Here is a 20,839-nt window from a genome sequence, read left to right as displayed (position 1 = left end):
TTCTTGAATCAGTAAATTTCAAAAATAGACATTACTTTCAGAATTTAATTTTTTCTGAGGGTTTATCTATAATTACCTTTTCTTCAATTTCAGCCTTATGAAAAGAGTTTGTGAATGGTCGGCAATGTTCATCTCTGAGTCTGTCTATACTCCTGGCATCAATTGCACGAGATAAATAATCATTGACTTCATCTTGGGGATTTTTAAACTCTCGTCTTCGATAGCTTAATAAGGCAGGGAATTAAATTTTAGATTGTTAATAAAATTAATTTAAATGTTTCAATTTTACAAACTAATACTGAATTTTAAAAATGCATTAAATAAGTCAATAAAAATTCTACAACAAATTCCAAGTACATACACTAATAAAGATTATAATCCTTAAAATAATTTTAAACTTATATGCCACTATTTTAGAAAGCATACTAAATTCCTAATGGTTAGCAGCAAATGCTACAAATAGAAGAAAATTAACATATGATACAGCAGTAGCATATGCTTCCATTAATGAAGCAGCAGCCAATGCATGCACAAACACACCAAACCAATCTCAAACAATAACTTGCAGCCAATACTGATTCCTTATGCTTTGATCTACACATGTTTTTTCATGCAAGATTTCAATGAATGTACCCAGATGCTTTTGATTTGGTAATAGGCAAATGAAGAAATGTCTGCCATTAAATTCTTTAGGAAAATAGTATTATCCATACTGACTTTGCTCAAATAACCACAAATCAAAATTATAATTAAATGCTACCATCAAATTTTCAACAATAAATTTTTTTTTTAAAAACTCACATATCCATGTTTTGGCCTTTTTAAATTAAAAACAAAAACTTCTAAAAATTGCAACAACTTTTTTTATATATAGCCTCCAGGTCCTTATGAACATTGTTAAACATTATGGTTATAGTAAAACATTATACTCATTTTAAAACATAAAATACATAAGTTTGACCTCTGTACAACAAAAATTGACCAAAAAATGTTTCAGATCATATTCAGAGATCACACAGAAACTAAATAGTGAAATATTTGCTCTGGTATGTAACTAAAATTAAAATAATTTAGAAAAAGATTTCTATATTTAACAGATTAAGAAAAGAATATTGCTTATTAAAGTTGTTACTAAAAGTGAAAAGAATTAATAATATAATACATCTGAGACATAATTCTTTTCAAAAAAGATATACACAAAATCTTACAGAATTTTATAGTTCCAGAATACAGTATTTTTGTATGATTATTAGATTATAATTCTTAATTTAAGTAAAAAAAAGCATGAAAATATTAATAAAATGTTTATAGCATTAGAAAACTAATAATGTTAAACACATGCACTAACTAGCCCATGTTAAATTTCCTTCAGCACACTGTAAATAAATAAAATATATATATATATAAATTAAAGAATGTTACACTACAGTAAATCATAAAAGAACATCTCTGAATGACATCTAATGGAGGGGGAAATCAAATTATTCTAATGCACTATTAAGTGATCTCTAAAAGCAAGTAAAAAATGATGTCAGAAGTCCTAAATTCTGAAATTATTTTTCCTCACATGGGAATCAAACTTTTCCATTTTAGTTTTTAGGATAAGAATGGACTACACACTTACCTTTGATTACTCAGTCTCTTTTAAAATATTTTAATAAAGAATATAATTTAAAATACAAGCAAAAAATGCATTGCTTAGATTTAATATATCTGTTTTCTGAATTTGCAAATTTTTGCTAATTTAAGAAATCAGCATAAAAGTAAATTTCTAATCAAAACAAATTAAAAAAAGTCCATGCATTGAAAAATTCAGCATGATCACAAAAAGTCAGCAGATTTTTAATTTACAGACTGGTGTGAATTTATGCCAATTTAATACAAGTGCATAATTGTTTTAGCAGCTTTTTAGAAAAGAATGATTGAAATATCAACCAAATAATTAATATACATATATATACATCCACAAACATTTATTCTCTTATGAATTTTGTTTTATTTACAATAGTTTAATCTTAACTTTTATTAATCTTGAGTATTTTCAAAAACATGTCCTGGTGAGTAATGATTTATGTTCTGAAAGCTGTTCTTATAACCATTTAAAATACTATATATACATATATATAACTCGAGGTACCAAAATAAATAAAAATTTGAGAACAAAATACTACCTATTGTCAAACTTGCGCAGATCAGAATGCCCCATCATTCTCATTTCTTTGGATACATTGTTAGGAGTTGTATACTGGGGAGGACGAACAGAACTGATTCGTTTCTTTTCATCTGGTACTATAAGGAATGTTTCAATATTATGATCTCTCAAATACTTGTGTCGCTCTCCACCATAACCTGGAACTACTTCATATTCATTGTTTAAGCAGTTCAGAGTCTCCCGGGTAATGTGAACATGTCTGTTAGAAAATAATCATTTTGAATACTTCTGTAAAATGTAAATGCATACATAAATTAACATCAGGATGAGTGCTTTTGTGTTACTATAGCCACGGCAGAAAATCACCACCTCTCTGATTAATTGCCACAACTATTTGCCAAATGATAACAAACCCCACTTAATACTTCATATAAGTAATAATTTTTTCAGTCTACAACTGTTTCACACATTTTAACTGGTCCTTAGATCATTTAATGGATGGATATTCTGCCCATGTGTAAATAAACTACAATGACTGAAAAAAAATAGTTGAGAACCAAAGAACTAGTTTATTTCCAGCAAGAACGCCTCTCTTTTTTTTTCTGCATCTTTTAACGTTGCATCTCAAATTGGGTCTCACAAAAACCTAATTTATTCAATAAAGGTGCGTTCTGTAATCAATTTCACATACTCTATTATAAAGTAAAATTTTTTTGTCTTGAAAGAATACTATGTATAATTTCAAATCACCTTGAGTCACACCTAGCAAAATTTACATGGCACCAGTACATAGGAAAAGAAAACCATTTGGAAATAATATCAACAGCAATTTGAGAAAGTATATGCAAGAAGCTCACAAAACACTGAATGCAAGAAATTAGTATAAGTAAAAAAACTATACACAAATAAATATAAGTAATTTTGTAACATTTTACTCTTCTTTCACTGACATTTTTAGTCTTTCCATGCATTGGTGTTTTTTCCTTTTTCTTTTCTTCCCCCTCTTTTTCCCCTACCAAGCCGCATAATCTGTGTTTGGCGATTTTCTTTCATTGTGACCATAATAACACTTTTAGCATTTGAATCCACCTAATATTTACACATTAGCATTTGAATCTGCCCAATATTTATACTCTCCCCTACAGGTTTAATAAAAGTATTCTATCAGAACTTATACAGCAATAATATCTACTCTCCTGAAAAATTAACATTGCATATTGCATTAAATAATTACAGGAAAAGAATCAAAGTTAATTTTTGATCAAAACACATCAAAATTTTTACTTGCAAATGGTAATAGTTTTTAAATATAAAAATATTTATAAGATTTAAAATAAAGTAAAATTGAATCAAAGTAAAGAAAATAAGAGATAAATAATAATCATTAAAATAATGAATACAAATTAAATTTGTATTTAACTATAATATACTATTTTACCAATAAATAAATAAAATGGAAAATAATAAAAAATAAAAAATTACTATTAAATAAAAAATATTAAAAATCCACTTTATTAGCCCATAGGGTCAATTTGTCTAGCATTCATTTTATGGCACTGGTTCACTATAAAAGTCTGAATCATTTTTCAAAATGTTTTCACCAAATATTAGAGACATGCATTATATTTAAAAATTTAAATAATTTATTAATATAACATTAAATAAAATAATGAAACTAAATAATAAATGAAGAATCTGTATGAATGTACGTACATTTCTTACATTGTGAAAAAACAAGAGTACCTAGAAACATCAAATTCTGAATAATGCAGTCCTCCACTCGAATATTGGCATCTGGAAACCCAAATTTGGAATCTGGAATTTGTTTTATTATCTATTTTATATTTTGTAAAACTCAACGATTTCAAAGCATTCGATTAACATCGCATGCATCTTCAAGCACGGATATTTTATGCGCAAGGTATCTTTTTTATGATATTGCTGTTGAATTTTATGCTGAAATTTATGGTTTAAGTGCGAAAAACATGATATCTTATAAACAAAGGTAACACAAAATGTTAAAAAAGCCCCTTTGAGTGTAGTAAAATCTGAAAACTTTCCTTTTTTTTTTTTTTTTTTTTTTAAATATATGATTCACTGCATCAAATATATTCAAAAATTAATCCAATGGATAGGATTGCTCATTAAGTATTCATTAAGAATAGCCCAGCTCATCAGTCATTTAGCTATCGTGCTATGAGGAGGTTGAGGGTTGCCAAGGTAGACAGACTACAATGGGTGACTTAAATTACACTTGCAAGAGTAAGGGAATAGGTAACTGCAAACACCACGCATTTCACTAGGTATTCAAACCCAGAACCAACATTATAGCAATCAATACATTAACCACTTTACTGAATAGGGCAGTGTATACGATGTATGCATGTAATACATTAAGTCTCTTCAAGAACGGATGAGGCTAACACTGGTAATGGATAAGCGTGACATCATAACACAGTCATAAGATCCTAGCTTTGATTTTATGTGAACGTGCTTAGTTCTCGTTAAGCCCATTTAGTTTTTGTACAGGCTATAAGTCAATTACAGTTTATCTTTTCTTTTTTTTTACTTGCATTTTGAAAGTAATTATTTGCAATAATTTTACTGCAATTAACAAGAAAGCACAAGAAAGTTGAAACAATATCTGGTACTTTTCTGTTATGGCGGCGCAAGCAGGCTTTATTGGCGACAACATACACATAAAAAATTTTAACAAATGTTAGTTCTTTTATTTTGAAATTTTGAATTTTTTTATTTTGAAGGCATAAACATTTTAATATTGTTTAAAATTTTGTAAGAAAAGACAATAAATTTGTAAAAGACATGAATTTAAGAATGCACTATGCTTTCATGGTTCACCATCCTGATTCGCTGGTTCATATCACATGACCCCAAGTGATCTCATCTCACGTTAAACTATGCTACAAAAATCTAATTCTCTCAGTTATTATCTACATTAATTTCAAGTTAAATCTTAATTGGGAATACAAGTGTAAATGCAAGAATTATTTCCATTCATACGAATAGCTTATTCAGAAATTATGTAAAACCGCAGTGCTTTACTTCACTAGTGCATTCTTATTAGAATTGATGAATTTAACCCTTGACTTTGGGTGAGCTGTGTAATTGAATTTTAATTGACTTAATTACCACAAATGGCCTTGGGGCATAAAATTGAAATATCTGGTAAAAATTCTATATAATTCTATGCCAGTATTGAAAGAAACAATCAATCTGATAAGAAAGAAATGGCTGCTATTGGTTTTGAAAATAAGGCGTAAAAGGTTACCAGCTAGGATATTCTGTTTGGCATCAGTTGTACCATTATTGGCAGGCAACTTTATCGCCTGTGCCGGCAAAATGGAAAAGTACCCAATATCCCAATATATGCCTGTATATCTGCAGGTGCACATATAAATTGATTTAATGCAGAAATACTTCTTTATTCACTAACCTTTCATATAAATGCTTATGATCTTATCATTTAATTAACTGGTAATTTGATTATCTGCAAAATGTCTAACAAAAAGTTTCTAACTTATTGGCAACTTTATTAATCAATGAAAACTGTTGTTTGTTTAGGTATCTCCTTTGCTCATAAGCATTAGTCTATTCATAAATAATAAAAATAAAAGCATTTTTATAAGAATCAAGAAATCTGAGAAAAACAAAAATATGTATGGACCATACTTACACTTTTACAACAAGTGAATACTATTCAATGAAATGATGGTAAAGATAAAGTATGCAAATCCATGCGAAAATGTATGAGGTATGCAAGTGTAGGTTGGTTATTGCTGCATGTATACTCAAAAATATCTGAAGGTGTAGATAATCAGAAAATACATTAGAACTTTAAATTACAATCTCAAATTATCCTCCAATTAGTGAGAAATATTCCAATTTTTTAAGTCAATTACTTCACTTAAGTAAAAATTCAGTTATTCAGTAAAAGTAAAGAAAGAATTTCAAGAAAGATTTAAATGATTTGTAAAATCTAAATGCCCATGCTTGGCAAATCACAAGACACTGAAAAATCACTAACCCAGGGATTCCACCAGCTTCCATGTAGTTTGCTAAGGTGACATCATTTGACCATACATCAAACTGCCACTTTCTCAAACCTAAGACACCACAATGGACTCGTCCAGTGTGAATTCCCACTCTCATGTTGACATCCACACCAGTTACTTCACGGACTAAACTAAGTGTTAACAAAGACAATTTTAAATTACATAAGTTACACAAAAAATCCTTAAAATGTTAAACTTTTTTTTTTTTTTTTTTTTCCAATATATATACAGTTTTAATTTATATAGAAGATTTAGACACAAACAGTACAAAATACAAATAAAAAAGGATAAGTTTTTAATCAATGTGGTTAATCATTACACTTGACAATAATTCAGAATATATTATTTCAGAGAAGTGCCAATAAATGTTTAAATTGATCAGCATTTTTTAAATTTAATTAATTAATTAATTAATTAATTTTTGGCATGACAGCAAATTTGATGTAACATAAGATAGAATAAAAATCTTTCAAACTAGATTTTACTACAACTGAACTAAAATATAGCAGAATTGAATCTTGCTATTTTACCTTCATTAGTAATAACAGAATTTAAAATTTCTTAAGACATCTTTTTACAGTGATTAGATTTTTAAAAAAGGAATTAATTTTTAAAAAAGACAAATTCATTTTAAATGAATTATTGACTCATATTCATAGACAGTAAACATAATTTTCCCTTTTGATATCTCTGTAACTGACTTTCATATCAGAAAGATATATGCATTTAGGAACATGATCTATAAGAATCATTTGAAATAATGAAAACAATTTTATAACAGCATGAACACTGATATTTTAACCATCACTCTTTCAAATACAGAAAATGTTCAGAAATTAATATAAAATAATGACATTAATATAAAAATATGATACATTAAATATGAAATCTTAAGAACTCCCTGAACAAATAAATCCTTCTTTTAATAAACATTTACATAAGCAAAGAGGAAAAAAGCTTGTTTTTCTGGCATCATCATGAATTATAAAATAGACATAACTTCTTAGTTACTGCATTTTTAGAAATGAACAATAGAACTTAGAATGAACTACCAGTTTTTTTTTTTGGGGGGGGGAGAGAGCAGCTTTCCTTACCAAATCAACAACTGAAAGTTCTCAGATGGCATCTTAAAAAACATTTGCTTGCATTTACACTAGATGAAGGGTAAAAAAACATATAAAAATTCATGCAACTATTTCGCTTAACCCCTGGAAGCTAAAAATGGAATATTTAGCAAAATATTTATATGAGCTGCGATTACCCAATGACTCAAAAAATAGATAGACATTCACAGACTCGTACTAAAACAGGTCCTCTATTTACTACTATACCTGATAATGAGTAGGTACAAATTTCCATTCCTTTTAGCCTTACGTAGCTTACAACAATGCAGAAAATTGTTGCCAATGCTTTTTAAAAAATGCTTCATTACAACTAAAAGTAATACATTAGTAAAATGTGTTAAAATATGTTAATTAGAAGAAAATTTCATACTTCACTCTTTTATACCATGAAATTTACAAGCTTTATTTTTGCCAAATTACTCTTCCAAGTAAAATTAAAGGTTTTGACAAAAATGGAAACGTTTATGGCCAATATATTACAAATGAATCTTTAGAAAATATCATAAATAATAAACCCCAAGCAGGGGACGCACTGCTTTATTTCAAATGGAATGCAAATTTGCATTTCTTTCAGCCTTATGTAGCAGACAACACTTTAGAAATTTGTTGCTAATATTTACAAAATGAAAATGCTCCATTATAACTAAAAGGTAAATACATGAGTAGAATGTGTTCACTGAAATAAAATTTCACATTTCTTTCTTTTATACACTGAAATTTAGGTACTATGTAGTATCCTGTCGACCATAAAAATTGGTGAAGATCCCGCCAAGGTTGTGCCAATGTTCCTACACAATTCTGAAGGAAATAATGCCTGCAAGTATTTTGTAGAAATTAAATTTGCAAATTGTTTATAAATAATACCAATAAAATTCAGAGTTCCATACTTAACGACCCCATTCCGAATATGAATTCCTGGGATATTTAAAGGATTCCTTGCCAGCACTGTTTGATTTACATTTGTCAAACTAAGACAGCCTTAAAATTTTGAGTTAAGGAACATGAGGTATATGCGAGAAAAAAGTAAACACAGAAGTCCTTGTGTTACCCGATGTTGTTGGTCCGAAAATCACATTTTCAATTTTTCTGCAGCCAAAATTATTCAGAAAACATCTTCATTGGTGAATTAGATATTCTAGAGGCGTTTCACATTCAGAAAAATCTTTCTGTTCTAGTTAACGACCCTAAATCCAATCCAACTTTGCCTTTAGCTTTTAAGGAGATAGTGTTTTAGTTCTCATTTCATCAATAGATGGCACCAGTAGTTTAACTTTTGTCCAGCCATTTTTATCACTATATCTTATCTCCTTCATTTGCACTTTTGCAGCTGAGGATGATGGTTCAGTAAAATCAGCAAAACTAGTCCTGTGAAAACTTGCAAATATAACAGTTATTTTTGTTGTTTGACTTCTGAATAATACCAAGAAACTATTTTGAAACCAAATAAATTTAAATAATAAAGACCCATCTTTTATCGGTTCTGAAAAAAAATGGTGTTTACCTCTTTCCAAACTGTACAGTCAAGAAGTAAGTCGCATTTGCTAAAATACTTTAAAAGAACTCTGTTAAAATACAGACATTCTATTGAAAAGTGATGTACTGACAAAATAGCATTACAGTTAGAATAAACAGGTTCACCCTCTATTTCAAAGATAATTATGATTTGTTTGAGAGGGATTGACTCTAAGGTGGGCTAAAAAGAAATCCTCCTTTTGGTTTCTGTAGCTTGCTAATACTCCCAAGTTTCTATTATCAAGCTGAACACCCAAGCTTAAATATGTGTTCAAAGTTTTACAGTAGCTGATTTTGTTGTTTTCTCTAAAAGGGACAAGGTTGACTTGATAAATCAACTGCAGACTTTACTCTGGTGCTTACCAGCTTGCAGTCTTTTAATAGGAAGTATAAATTATTATTCTATTGGAAAGTGCTCAAATTAGATGATTTAGAAACTGATAGATATGAACATCTATAGAGATGTTCATATCTATCAGTTTCTAAATCATCTGATTAAGTTATTGTAAATACAGTTTTACAGATCTTGACACTGGATGGCATACATAAACTATTGAAAGGTTACAAAGCAGTGAAATAAAGGTCAATGTGATATTCTTTACTTTCACCTAGATTACTACTTAACTAAATTAATGCAGAGTCAATTGCATGAAAAGACTCCTATAGACTAGATATATAGACTAGATATACTATACTCTAGACTAGATATATTTTCAGTAATATTAAATGAAATTGGCAGTTTTATGGCTCCCATGTAACCAGAAATTAATCTAGTTAATTTTCTATTTTTCTTACATGAAAATTTTTGTATTTGTCTTTGTTTTCAGCATTTATTTTTAATTCAATAAAACACTTATTCTTTCCCTGAAGCAGTATTATCATTAGGATTGCCACCTAGTTAGAATTAACATCAAACGAAAGCAGGTTTGTTTACCATTTCATTAGGTTTTAAGTTATACAAGTATGCCAAAGCTCATCGAGGTGCTTGCTTAGGAGAATGATGTCTTTATGAAAGAATTTCTACGGGAAACTGGCTCGTATTCATTGGAAAAAAACCACGCACCTCAATTTGCATGGGATCAAACCCAGGTCGAGAGCTCAATATTCAGTGGTCTTAATTATGAAGTGGCCTTATTATAGTCACTCAGCCATTAGAAGGGGGTCCTCTTTGCATTTGAAAGAGAGTAGTATCCTAATAACTGGAAAATACCAAACAGTTTTTTAATTCACCACGTGAAATCTGAAATTTAATATTTGTTTCTACTTTTTTTTAGGTTTATGATATTAAAAAATTATACTGAAATTCAAAGAACTTACGCAATAGCTTCTATCATATCAAGACCCATCTCTACACAGCACTGGGCATGGTCAACTCGTGGCTCAGGTAATCCACTTACACAGTAATAGCAGTCACCTAGCAGTTTGATTCTCAAGCAGTGGTTTTCAGCTGCTAATTTGTCAAACCTTGCAAAAAGCTCATTTAGAATTTTCACTACTTCTTCTGCAGTACATTGAGAAGATAGACTAGTAAAACCACAGATGTCAGCAAATAAAATACTAAAAGAGAAAAAATTTTAAGATCTATTAGCATATCACATTCATTCGTCATTCAAAATCATTTGATGGTTATCTTTAAATGTAGTTTATACAGAAAAGACACTAAAACAAATACACAAAAATAATAAAATTTTCAAGAAATGAATTTTTTATGCATTTATCAAAATGTTTAGACAAGAAAGATTTAGATCTAATTTTCTGAAGACTGCATTTAAAAATGATGAATTTTTACATACTGTAGATTTTTATCAAAAACAATGAGTTACTATCACAAAGGTAAAGTTTTGATAATTTCAAAGAATATGCAAAATTAAATCTGCTTTACACAGCACAGGAAAAAAAAAAGACTACATAAACATTACCTAACACATAAAACACTACCTAACATAACATACCTAACATTTTCATGTCTTTGAATATATATTTTATGAAACATGGTATCTTCAGGTTTATTAGCTATGTCTGCTTTCATTTCCATTGCAACATGACGTGGCAATACAGATAATAGCAAGCGTTCCTGAAATGCAAATTATCATAAATTAAATATTTTTTAAACCACAATATTTACACTCACAAAAATATTTTTAAATATTCTAGAAATATACCTTTAAAATTTATGCTGAGTTAACCCCTCCCACCCAAAAAAAGGATGTGTTTAAAAATATTGCAGAATTAAAAATGCATTGATTAAATGATACTAATTTTGACTAAAATGCATTTTATGATTTTAATAATTTGGGTGATTTTGAAATATAGTGCATTCTTATAAACATTTAAAATTGCGCTTAACCTGCCTATAATTAAGCTTTTATCTCCCGCTGTTCTGCAGTTGGCATTTTAAATGTATAAACATTTAAAATAACCACTGATGTCATGAAATGAAATGAAATCATTGCATTTGTTTGCCAGCTATATAGCTAAACAACCCACTGTAATGTAAATAAACTAATTTCTTTTTTCCTAAAATATTACCTATCTATAATTCTCAATATAAAAGTCTCCTTTCTGTTTATATACTGGATCAGTGCATAAGTCTGTGCCATTCTCCATTGGGTTGGCAGAACTGCATTGTGAAGCCTTCATCTTTCATTATTTAACTGCTTCTCTTCAGATTAGAGTTTGATTGCTGTGAACAGGAGCTTGCATGTTGTTAACATCTCATTTTGGCCATTTTCAAGCCTAAACAGTATGGAATTTTAAGTAGAGAAAAATGAACACGTTCGACATATTTAGCATCCTTTCAGATTACCTTTATGGTCTCTCTCTAACAACACATTAAGGAACAGGAGTTTCATGATGAAGCTTTTCTTAGCAACTGGCTAACATATTTTTTCAACTCAAAACCACAACAGTACTACAGGAGAGGCACTGAACTTCTACTTGAACACTTGCAGGCAGTCCTTAACAAAGATGATTACACCACTGAGTGAATGAGTGAATAATCATTGATTTATGATGTAATGATCAATATCTTGTTATTGCATATTGTATTGTTTTGTAGAGTATATCTGTAGATTTTATACTGATAAAATAATGGCATGGTAAAAACACCAACCCAATGAAGAACAGCATGGACTTATTCACTGTGACCCAATATTTTACATATATATATATATATATATATATATATAGCTACAAAATAATTATTTCACAGCAAATATAATGCCTGTTTGGCCTCTTTATATGCACTTTAACCATACACACATTATAAAAAATTTTCAATCAAGACCATATACACAAAGTATTAGTTTGAATGCTTTGTTTATTCAGTTTATTCAGAAAATATTAGCCTTAAGTTGATCAGCAGAATATATAATGCCGAAATTATAAAAATATATAAAAATGAGATTTTAATTTTTATAATCTTATAAAAATATAATTTATATAAAGTAGTGGATACTTCATATGATAAGAATTAGCAAAATTTGAGGGTTGGGGGAGGAAAAGAAAAAGAAAAAATCTTGAAAGGACAATGAATCATAGTCTAAGAAAGCTTTCTCACCTGAAAAATTTAGAAAAACATATTTCATAAATGCAACTGAATATATCTCACATCAAAACACAACAGCAGAAAAACATTACAATGATTACCCTATTTTAAGCATTTCACTAGTCCAAATAAGAACTAAAAAGTGATTTTGACAAATAAAACCAACTTTTGAACAGATTTTAAATATCTTTAAAACACATGAAAAATGGATAACAATCAGATAGACCAAGAAAACTGTTTCCAGGTACTATTTTATTGTTTTAAGGAATTCACAGTAGAATATAGTTTATCTATGATTTGCTATAAATTAGTTTTAAAATTATTTTAGCCTCCTCTGCTAGAAAAGTTATTGTATTTGCTGTGAAAATCCTTTGCATTCAGTAGTCATCAATATATAGTTTTCCAAATACAGGTTAATGAATTTTACAATTTGTAGAAAAGAGAGTTAGTTCTTTTTATTAATGTTAGTACAATTAGAACTGTAATTATATTAGATTTCAATATGTTTTAATAATTATTACTAAATAATAATACTGTATTATACTATCACACTCATACCATTGCTAGCTTACAGATTTAAATATGTTTTTAATAATTATTACTAGATAATAATACTGTAAGAACACATAGTAGAAATTTACATAATTTTTTTTATTATTTTATAACAGATTTAAGTAACTTTTAATACATTAAATAAAGTTTAATTTAATTTCATCATTTAATTTTCCAAGACAAAATTAAGTTTGTTTTATAATTAATTAATGTTTGAATAATACATGAACCTGAAAGAAAGATCTGGCCATCATCTTTTAAATCAGTAATATAATAGCCTTTATTAATAATTCCTAAATTTCTTCAAAACTTCTGGAATGCATTGTCTACTTTTATTTTATAAATGAAAAAAATTAGTTAGTTTTATTTAATAAACATCTCTACTTTCTGATAGCTATCCGATCAAAGAAATCAATGCATAATAAAAATCATGTAATTCATTTACTGCTTTCAAAAAAGGGGTAAAAGTCTGAGATTATAATCTCAGCTGAAAAATAAATAATAAAGATAATTAGGGGCAGATTAAGAAGTAGCCAGACAGAAATTCTTGATTCAGAGGTAAATCCATATCCTCCACATATCTCAGAGATTAAATTAAATTTAATACAACAGCCTTCAAGTACATGAAAGATCCAATTTAAGAAATATGATTAAATAATTTAATACAAACTATTCAATACCTTTTAGGAAAAACAAGAAGTACAAGCCAATTTTAGAATTTTTCATTTAAAATATGATGCATGTAACTGAAATAATAAATAGCAAAAACAATAAAAATATATTAAAAAGTAAAAACTTCAAAACCTGCTGTTGGTTCTCTCTCTGTATGTTCAGCCGTGCTTCTACACATTGTCTTGTTTCCATGAATGCTTGTCTTTGAGAGGATTTGCTTGGAAAATGAGAAAATATACCAGCCACATTCACAGCAAGAAACAGAAGGCAGCTAGCTAATAACTAAACCAAAACAGATTTTAGATAAAAATAACAAATTTTACAAACAAAGAACTATATTTATAATCTTGTAGTTTTAATTTATACATGCTGTTCAATAAAATAACTGTACAATATATAAACTGACTCAAGTATTAAATTTTTGTAGTTTTGGAAATAATTTCACAAACAATTTAAATTAGTGTCACGAAAAAGAAAAACCAAAATTCTTTCAATAATCCTCAGGCAAATAAGTATGAGATTTATATGATATACATGTGGAGAATATATTTTTACAGAAAGATACATACAGTAATATTGGCTATTAATCATTATTATTGATTGGCTATTAATCATTATTGTTATTTTTTGAAAATTTTTACAGCACCTAAAATAAATTAATAGTAGCAAAAGTTTTTTCACTGGGAAGTATCAAGAAGGTACATACATTTTCTATAGAAAACTGTTCACCACATGCTGTTCTATGACAAAAAAGATCTAAAATTCGATACACATTTATATTTTAATGCCAAAAATATTCCATATATACATCATAAGAAATTTTAAACTTAAATCTTCAGAAAGTATATTCATCCTGCCTCATTACATGTTTGTTAATTTGAATAAGGCTGCAAGAACTATCAGACTAAGGAAAGGGATGCTTATTTCATTTTCTTGCACTGGAAACTGGTCCATATTCAAAGTATGCATAAGAAAAACCACGAAAACAACAATACAATGAGACCATTCATAGGACTAGAATTTAAATTGAACTACCAGTATTCAGCAATCTAATCTATTTTGTTCTCTGAGGGTCAGTTTAGTATAGGTCAAGAGAGGATTAATAGATTACAGATGGATAAATGGATTAAAAACAAAATAACAAGGCCTGTCTGCCTTAAGAGCAGGATATTTTCGTTGAATATTTTTTTTATAGATTCAAGCACAGGGAAAATATTTACATTCCACTCTCATGTAATTAGCCCATTTACTGTGATTAGAAACCTAGTAGAATTAACAGTGTTTGGTGCTTGGTATGCCAAAACAGGAAAGAATTTTAATTAAATGCCAACTAAACAATTATAAAGCTCACATATGCATACCACCCATGACAGCTACCTGATTGTCATATATATCATTGAAAATATTTTTTCAATTCAGTCTCAATCCAAGACATTAATTTTTCTACTTTTAACACTGATTTCCAAATATGCATAACTTACTAAAGAAATCATGCACTACAATCAATGAAACTTCAGTTATTTAGCTTGGAAGGAAATATTTCTTACTAAGTTGTCATATTATAATAATGGTCTTTATCAATAAACCTTTACAAAGATACTGAAAAATATGCACATTTTATATTTACTAGCCGCCTGCATGCACAGTTGCTTAAAATAGTTATCATAAAATAGAAAAAATACATAAAGTATTTTGAAAAATATATAATGAACGAGTCCAGTTAATGTTAGTAAAACTGAAAGCTAAATATCTTTCATTTTGCTGAATGGTAAAGTCTGGCACACTGGAGATAAAGTTTCATTTTGAATAGTGTTGCCACAGCTTGCTTTCAAATCACATAGTTTGTGAATAAAAAAATCATTAAATTCATACAAAATATAAATTCAAAATTTAGGCTTTAAAGTGCACATGGTTGGGTGGAGGACTATGTATATTCAAAATTTGATGGCTTTAGGTGTCATCGTTTTTCCGCACTGCAAGGAATATGCAAGTAGATTCTTTATTATTTAATGGCAAAAATAAACAGATCCTTAAAAACCTCAAATATCAAAACTGAACAATATAACTGAGAAAAAGAAATCATGCATAAAACTAATTAACTACAAAGAAGGAATCTTATTATTAAGCAGCTATGCTGTTTTCATTCACAAATTTTTCACAAAATTTTAAACTTTCAAAATTACGTTGAGTTGTATTCTTAATGCTTTTTATAATTAGAATTAACAAAGTGCCAAAATAAATTTCTTTTCTGTAAAAAAAGGTTATGTTGGGTATTTATAGCTCATATTTTAAAGCTTAGCTGTAAAATACAATTATTCTGACTACATAATTTCTAAGAAACACAGCAACAAAATTATAATGCCACAAATCAAAACATTTTTTTCAGACTTACAAAGCAACAATTAATGAAGTTTTAGATCATACTGGGCAATAATTGCCTATTTCCGAAATTGCAATGAATTTTACAAGATATATAAAGGAACAGAATTCAATTAAATTTTTAGATAAACAGGAAATTAATATGCACTAATATGTTAGTGCCAATTTAACCCAACATTATTTTAATACCCTTTACCTGAAAAAATGCATTATAAAATAATCAATCATAGTTCTCAAGAATTTTTATAAATCCTTCATTTTTTTTATATGCTCTATGCTCGCATTTTATGATGCACCATAAATACTTGGCCCACACACTTGCGTAAGGGTGCATGTGCATAAGGTATAGAGATATACATTTTCATCTGCAAGAGAATATTTTTCTAGATTAAAAAGAAAATTTACAGTTCATTTAAATTTTGTTGGTATTTCATATCATATTGTCAAACATTTCACTGACATCGAAAATTTTAAAAGATAATCTTTAAATATATAAAATAATGATACAATATACTGAGACTGTTATCTTATATAAATACAAATAATCAGCAAAGACTAGAAAATATTTATGAATAAAATACTAGTGATATTATAGAGATTCAAATTCTAGTTCAGTGAATTTATAATGAACAGTGTTTAAGAAACTGTTTGCATTTAGAGATTCCTTTTTGTAGTAAGTACATTTTATTTCTGAATTTTGATATTGTAAACATGCACAGAGAGAAAATTTAATGCACACTAATTTAAAATTCAGCATGTAACATTTAGAAATAATAAAAGCTTAAATGCTAAGAAAACGGTTTTCAGAAACAGTACAATTAACAGCTAAATTTATTTATAAACTCTGCAGTGCAATATTAAGTTCCAAAATTCCAAGCTCAACATAAATTTAATAATCAAATTTACGCTTCCTCGAATTCAATTATATTTCTGCTAGTAAATATTACTACTAGCAGAAATATAATTTACTGAGTCACAATTATATCCTCAATTTTCAGAAGCATTCACAAACGTATTTATGAAATCAGATTTAGTTCACATATGTACGCATTCCTATTTAAATCTACAGAAATATAAATTAAAGAAAGTGGTTTGCTAAATTTAAGTGAAGCAATATTTAAATTTACATGACAAGCAACGTTAGCAATTTTAAAGAGGAAAAAGGCAAATTCTGGAGTTACTGGCAAAATTGAATGCTGCTAATGTTAAGCGCTAAACTATACACATATAAGAATATAAATATGTAAAACTATACACATATAAGAATACAGAAAACAGAATGTAAAATACTGAAAATCTAATGATAGACAAAATAAAATGTTAAAAATGGAAGAAATAGTACATACCTGCTTCCAGATGAATGGATCACTGTCATTGACTATCGTGTATGAGATCATTTGAACGACAGACAGCAACACACCACAGATGAGACACTCTGGCATACGAACAGGAAGAAGTGTATAACCGAAGTACACAAAGAATACGGTGCACCAAATGCTAGACATGGCTATGGGCACAGGTGAATCAATGACTACTAAGACAATAGTGACGAAAAATGAAATCATGATTGTGTATGAAAATATAAACAAATAGATTTGGTTAAAAAATGACTGAGTGCTCAAAACTGCCATTATTAAATACAGTGCCACAAGAATACCAAATGTTATTCCATGTGTTAGAGATCTGTGATCACTCAGGGCATAATTGAACACTAGCATGACACTACCAACAGCACAGACTATACCTAGAAGGGCAGTCAAATTTCTTTGGTTCAAATGTAGGAAGTAGCGTTGATATAAAATTTCCACTTCAACGTTCTTAAATCTAGGAAGTCTGAATGCATCATGGCAAAATCGATGACAATTCCATATGGACAAGTGCTTGCGGTCCGAACGTAGCCGGCTTTCTTTGATGGATACCTCACTGATGGAACTCCCAGATGAAGCCATACTTTTAAACAAATATGAAAAATTGTCATCCCAGTTGAACTCAGGACTTGTTTTAAAAAAAACAGATGCCCAACATGTAAGAAGGCATTTAGTTATGTTATGTTTAGATTATTCATTGTGCCAGTCAAAACTTGAAATCCTATGATTGTTAACTTTAGTTGATAAAAACATACAACATTCATTCTTACTGCATGCATGTCTTTCAAGCATCACTGAATCCTGAAATTGTAGAAAAGAGAAATTAACAAAACTGAAGCGAATGCTATCACATGTTCTAAAGATGATTTTAATACTGCTATGATGCTCATACTATTTTGACTTTAAAAATTAACTTTCAGAATTAAAAAAAAAGTTATGAATCATATATGAAATATAAATTATGCTCATTTTCAAACAAAACAAGTAACTTTTAAGAGCACTTTAAACTTTCATTATTCAAAGAAAATACAAATAATATTACATATTTTTCCTCTTCAATCAAAAATTTAAATTATCAAACAAGACAATTTACAAGAACCTTTAAGAATTTTACTCTTTAATCAAAAATATCAAATAGAGTATAAAGTTATTCCAACTCATAGTAAATAATTTCTTACTCTAAAAATTCTTTATAATTTTCTTAAGTACTTTAAGGGTGAAAAGATAAAATTTTCAAATGACTACAAAGTTATAATTTTGATACGCAAATAAATTTTCTTCCACATTTTAAACTTCCTTGTAAGAGAATTTTTGAGTATTACATAAATATCTTATTAATTAAAAAGTTAAACAACTTTACTGTCATCTGCTTTAAGCATTGAAAAAATGCACCACAGCTATTCTTCAAATCACCATAGATATTTTTTATGAACTTTGCACTCAACTTTTCTACACTTCTGTTGTGAAATTTGGGAAGAGATAAGAAGTAAAGAAGATACAAAAAAACTTGAGAATTCCTTAACAGTTCTCTTATCTTTCCCTCCAAAACTCTCTGGTGTTCAAAAAGACAAGGCACAAAAATGGCACTTTCCCCATATTGATTCTGATTCAACTATAAATGTTTTCAGTTTAACATTTTTAATTGACAGGGTGAAGAAACTTTATTTTGTCAAATTATAAACTAAGCATTTAACTAAACCTTTGCATCGTGAAGCAATGAGATATATAATAAAAAAGAATTAATAATTTAAAGTTATCTAGAAAATTTCAAAAATTCTTCAAAAAACCATCGAAAAGTACTAAAATCTTTCAGGATTTCATTGAAATTTAAATGCACTTAGGTCAACAATAGTACAGAAAATATTTAAAATTAAATATAAGCATATATATTTGATTTTATAAGTAAGTAAAACATAAAATTTGCTTCTCATGTTATTGTTTTTAACAGATTGAGAACATTACAGGATCTTCATCTGAAATGAATTCATTAATAATTAAATAGCATATAATCAAGTTATTCATTATCGCATTAATATATATATATTTTTTTTTTAAATAATACGCCAGGTTCATGGAAAGTACATTGGCATTAACTAATTTTGTTAATATATTTCTTACAAGCTTAAACGATAACCGAGAAGTTGTTTTTATGTTTACATGCGCTAATTTCGGGGTTAATTTACAAGAGTTGGCTAATATTTGCAGAAAGGAAATGTTATTTCTCTGAAATCTATTCGAACATTGTATGACAAATAACTGCCTTCCAAATGGACAGTTCCTTTAATCTCATTGTATACTCACAAATGCGCATCCGCTGGCATGTTTTCCGCAAAAACACACATTCTTTAACTTCCCGTAGGTCTCTACACAGAGACCACAACATCAGCTTATCCACTCCAAATCTCATCTGCTCGAGATCTGAGTGGTGTCTGCTCATTGGGCAATGCACGGGGCAGACAGAAAATAAAATTTGCGCGGCAGCACCACTTTCGGCGGTTGTAGGAAGTTTCCAATGGTATCGCATTACGGGGGTGCCGCTTGATACGACAGTGAATTATTGCCTAACTGCCCTTTTATTCTCCTAGTTTTGTAGCAATCACTTGAATGTTCTGCATGAGATCTGTAACTAAGCCGTTTCCGAAGTTGAGTCGGTTACATGACAATTTTTCTTTTAAAGTACGCAACAAATTTAAAACTCGTTAAGCCGATTAATATAACAAACTAAACCCAAGAAACAAAATTCAGGCTCTGTAACAGTGGTTCCATCAGTGGACACTGATAGCATGGTCCGTAATTATGCCATGTAAAAAAACTGTAGGACTAAATTGTTGTAGTTGGAATCAACTGCAAACTGGAATCAAATGCAGTAAAAAAAAAAAAAAAAAAAAGAAAGAAAAGAAAAGAAAAAAAGAAAGAAAGAAAGAAATGCGTCAGAATTTTTTCACTTAACTACAGTGGTATTCTACTTCAGCAGAACAAAACATTTTTTCCCTCTATCTCATTAAAAATTGCCAACATTTAAACTATTTTGCATCTTATTTCAAACTAGAACAACAAAAAATCATGTATGGAGTATAAAATTATATAAATATCTATAATCATTGATATTAAGTTAAAATAGAAGAGTTCTTAATATTAATCACCGTGACCATTTGACTGTAATAAGAAAATTATTTGGTATTTATCCATTTTTCTAATCTATTATCGTCAATAAATTCTTGGTAACCAAAAATTACGCTACGCAGACTATGCGCTGAGAAATACAGCATGTTAATTGCATGCATAAATTTCACAAGTTATGAATACTCCTCTGAAACATTTTTTTTCTTTACTAAACCAAATTTAATAAAGCCTACGTATAAGAAGGCGTACTATATTGCTGCAAAATTTAATTCTTGCCATTCAGCAGAAATCCATATGAAGTTAAATACTCTTCCAATACAACTATACAGTCTGTTCCT

The 20,839-nt window shown here is 28.7% G+C and overlaps 1 protein-coding gene across 1 annotated transcript in view; it reads right to left on the bottom strand.

Annotated features, from left to right (window-relative positions):
* The window catches only part of LOC118188448 (adenylate cyclase type 5-like), a 58,035-nt gene extending 37,634 nt beyond the window's left edge, over window positions 1-20,401 (bottom strand). The window contains exons 1-8 of the mRNA XM_035358913.2: window positions 19,680-20,401; window positions 17,358-18,179; window positions 13,765-13,914; window positions 10,814-10,935; window positions 10,179-10,418; window positions 6,198-6,356; window positions 2,172-2,411; window positions 77-224 (exon numbers count right to left, since the gene is read on the bottom strand). Coding sequence (XP_035214804.1) covers window positions 77-224; window positions 2,172-2,411; window positions 6,198-6,356; window positions 10,179-10,418; window positions 10,814-10,935; window positions 13,765-13,914; window positions 17,358-17,960 — 1,662 coding nt within the window. The 5' untranslated portion in view covers window positions 17,961-18,179; window positions 19,680-20,401. The remainder of the gene's footprint in view (window positions 1-76; window positions 225-2,171; window positions 2,412-6,197; window positions 6,357-10,178; window positions 10,419-10,813; window positions 10,936-13,764; window positions 13,915-17,357; window positions 18,180-19,679) is intronic.
* Between the last annotated feature and the right edge of the window lie 438 nt (window positions 20,402-20,839).

Source organism: Stegodyphus dumicola, chromosome 4, assembly GCF_044657685.1.
Source record: "Stegodyphus dumicola isolate Sdum_Otavi_A_Nest chromosome 4, ASM4465768v1".
NCBI classification, from domain to species: domain Eukaryota; kingdom Metazoa; phylum Arthropoda; class Arachnida; order Araneae; family Eresidae; genus Stegodyphus; species Stegodyphus dumicola.
The sequence above is the reverse complement of the archived record's forward strand: the minus strand, read 5'-3'. Positions and strand labels throughout refer to the sequence as shown.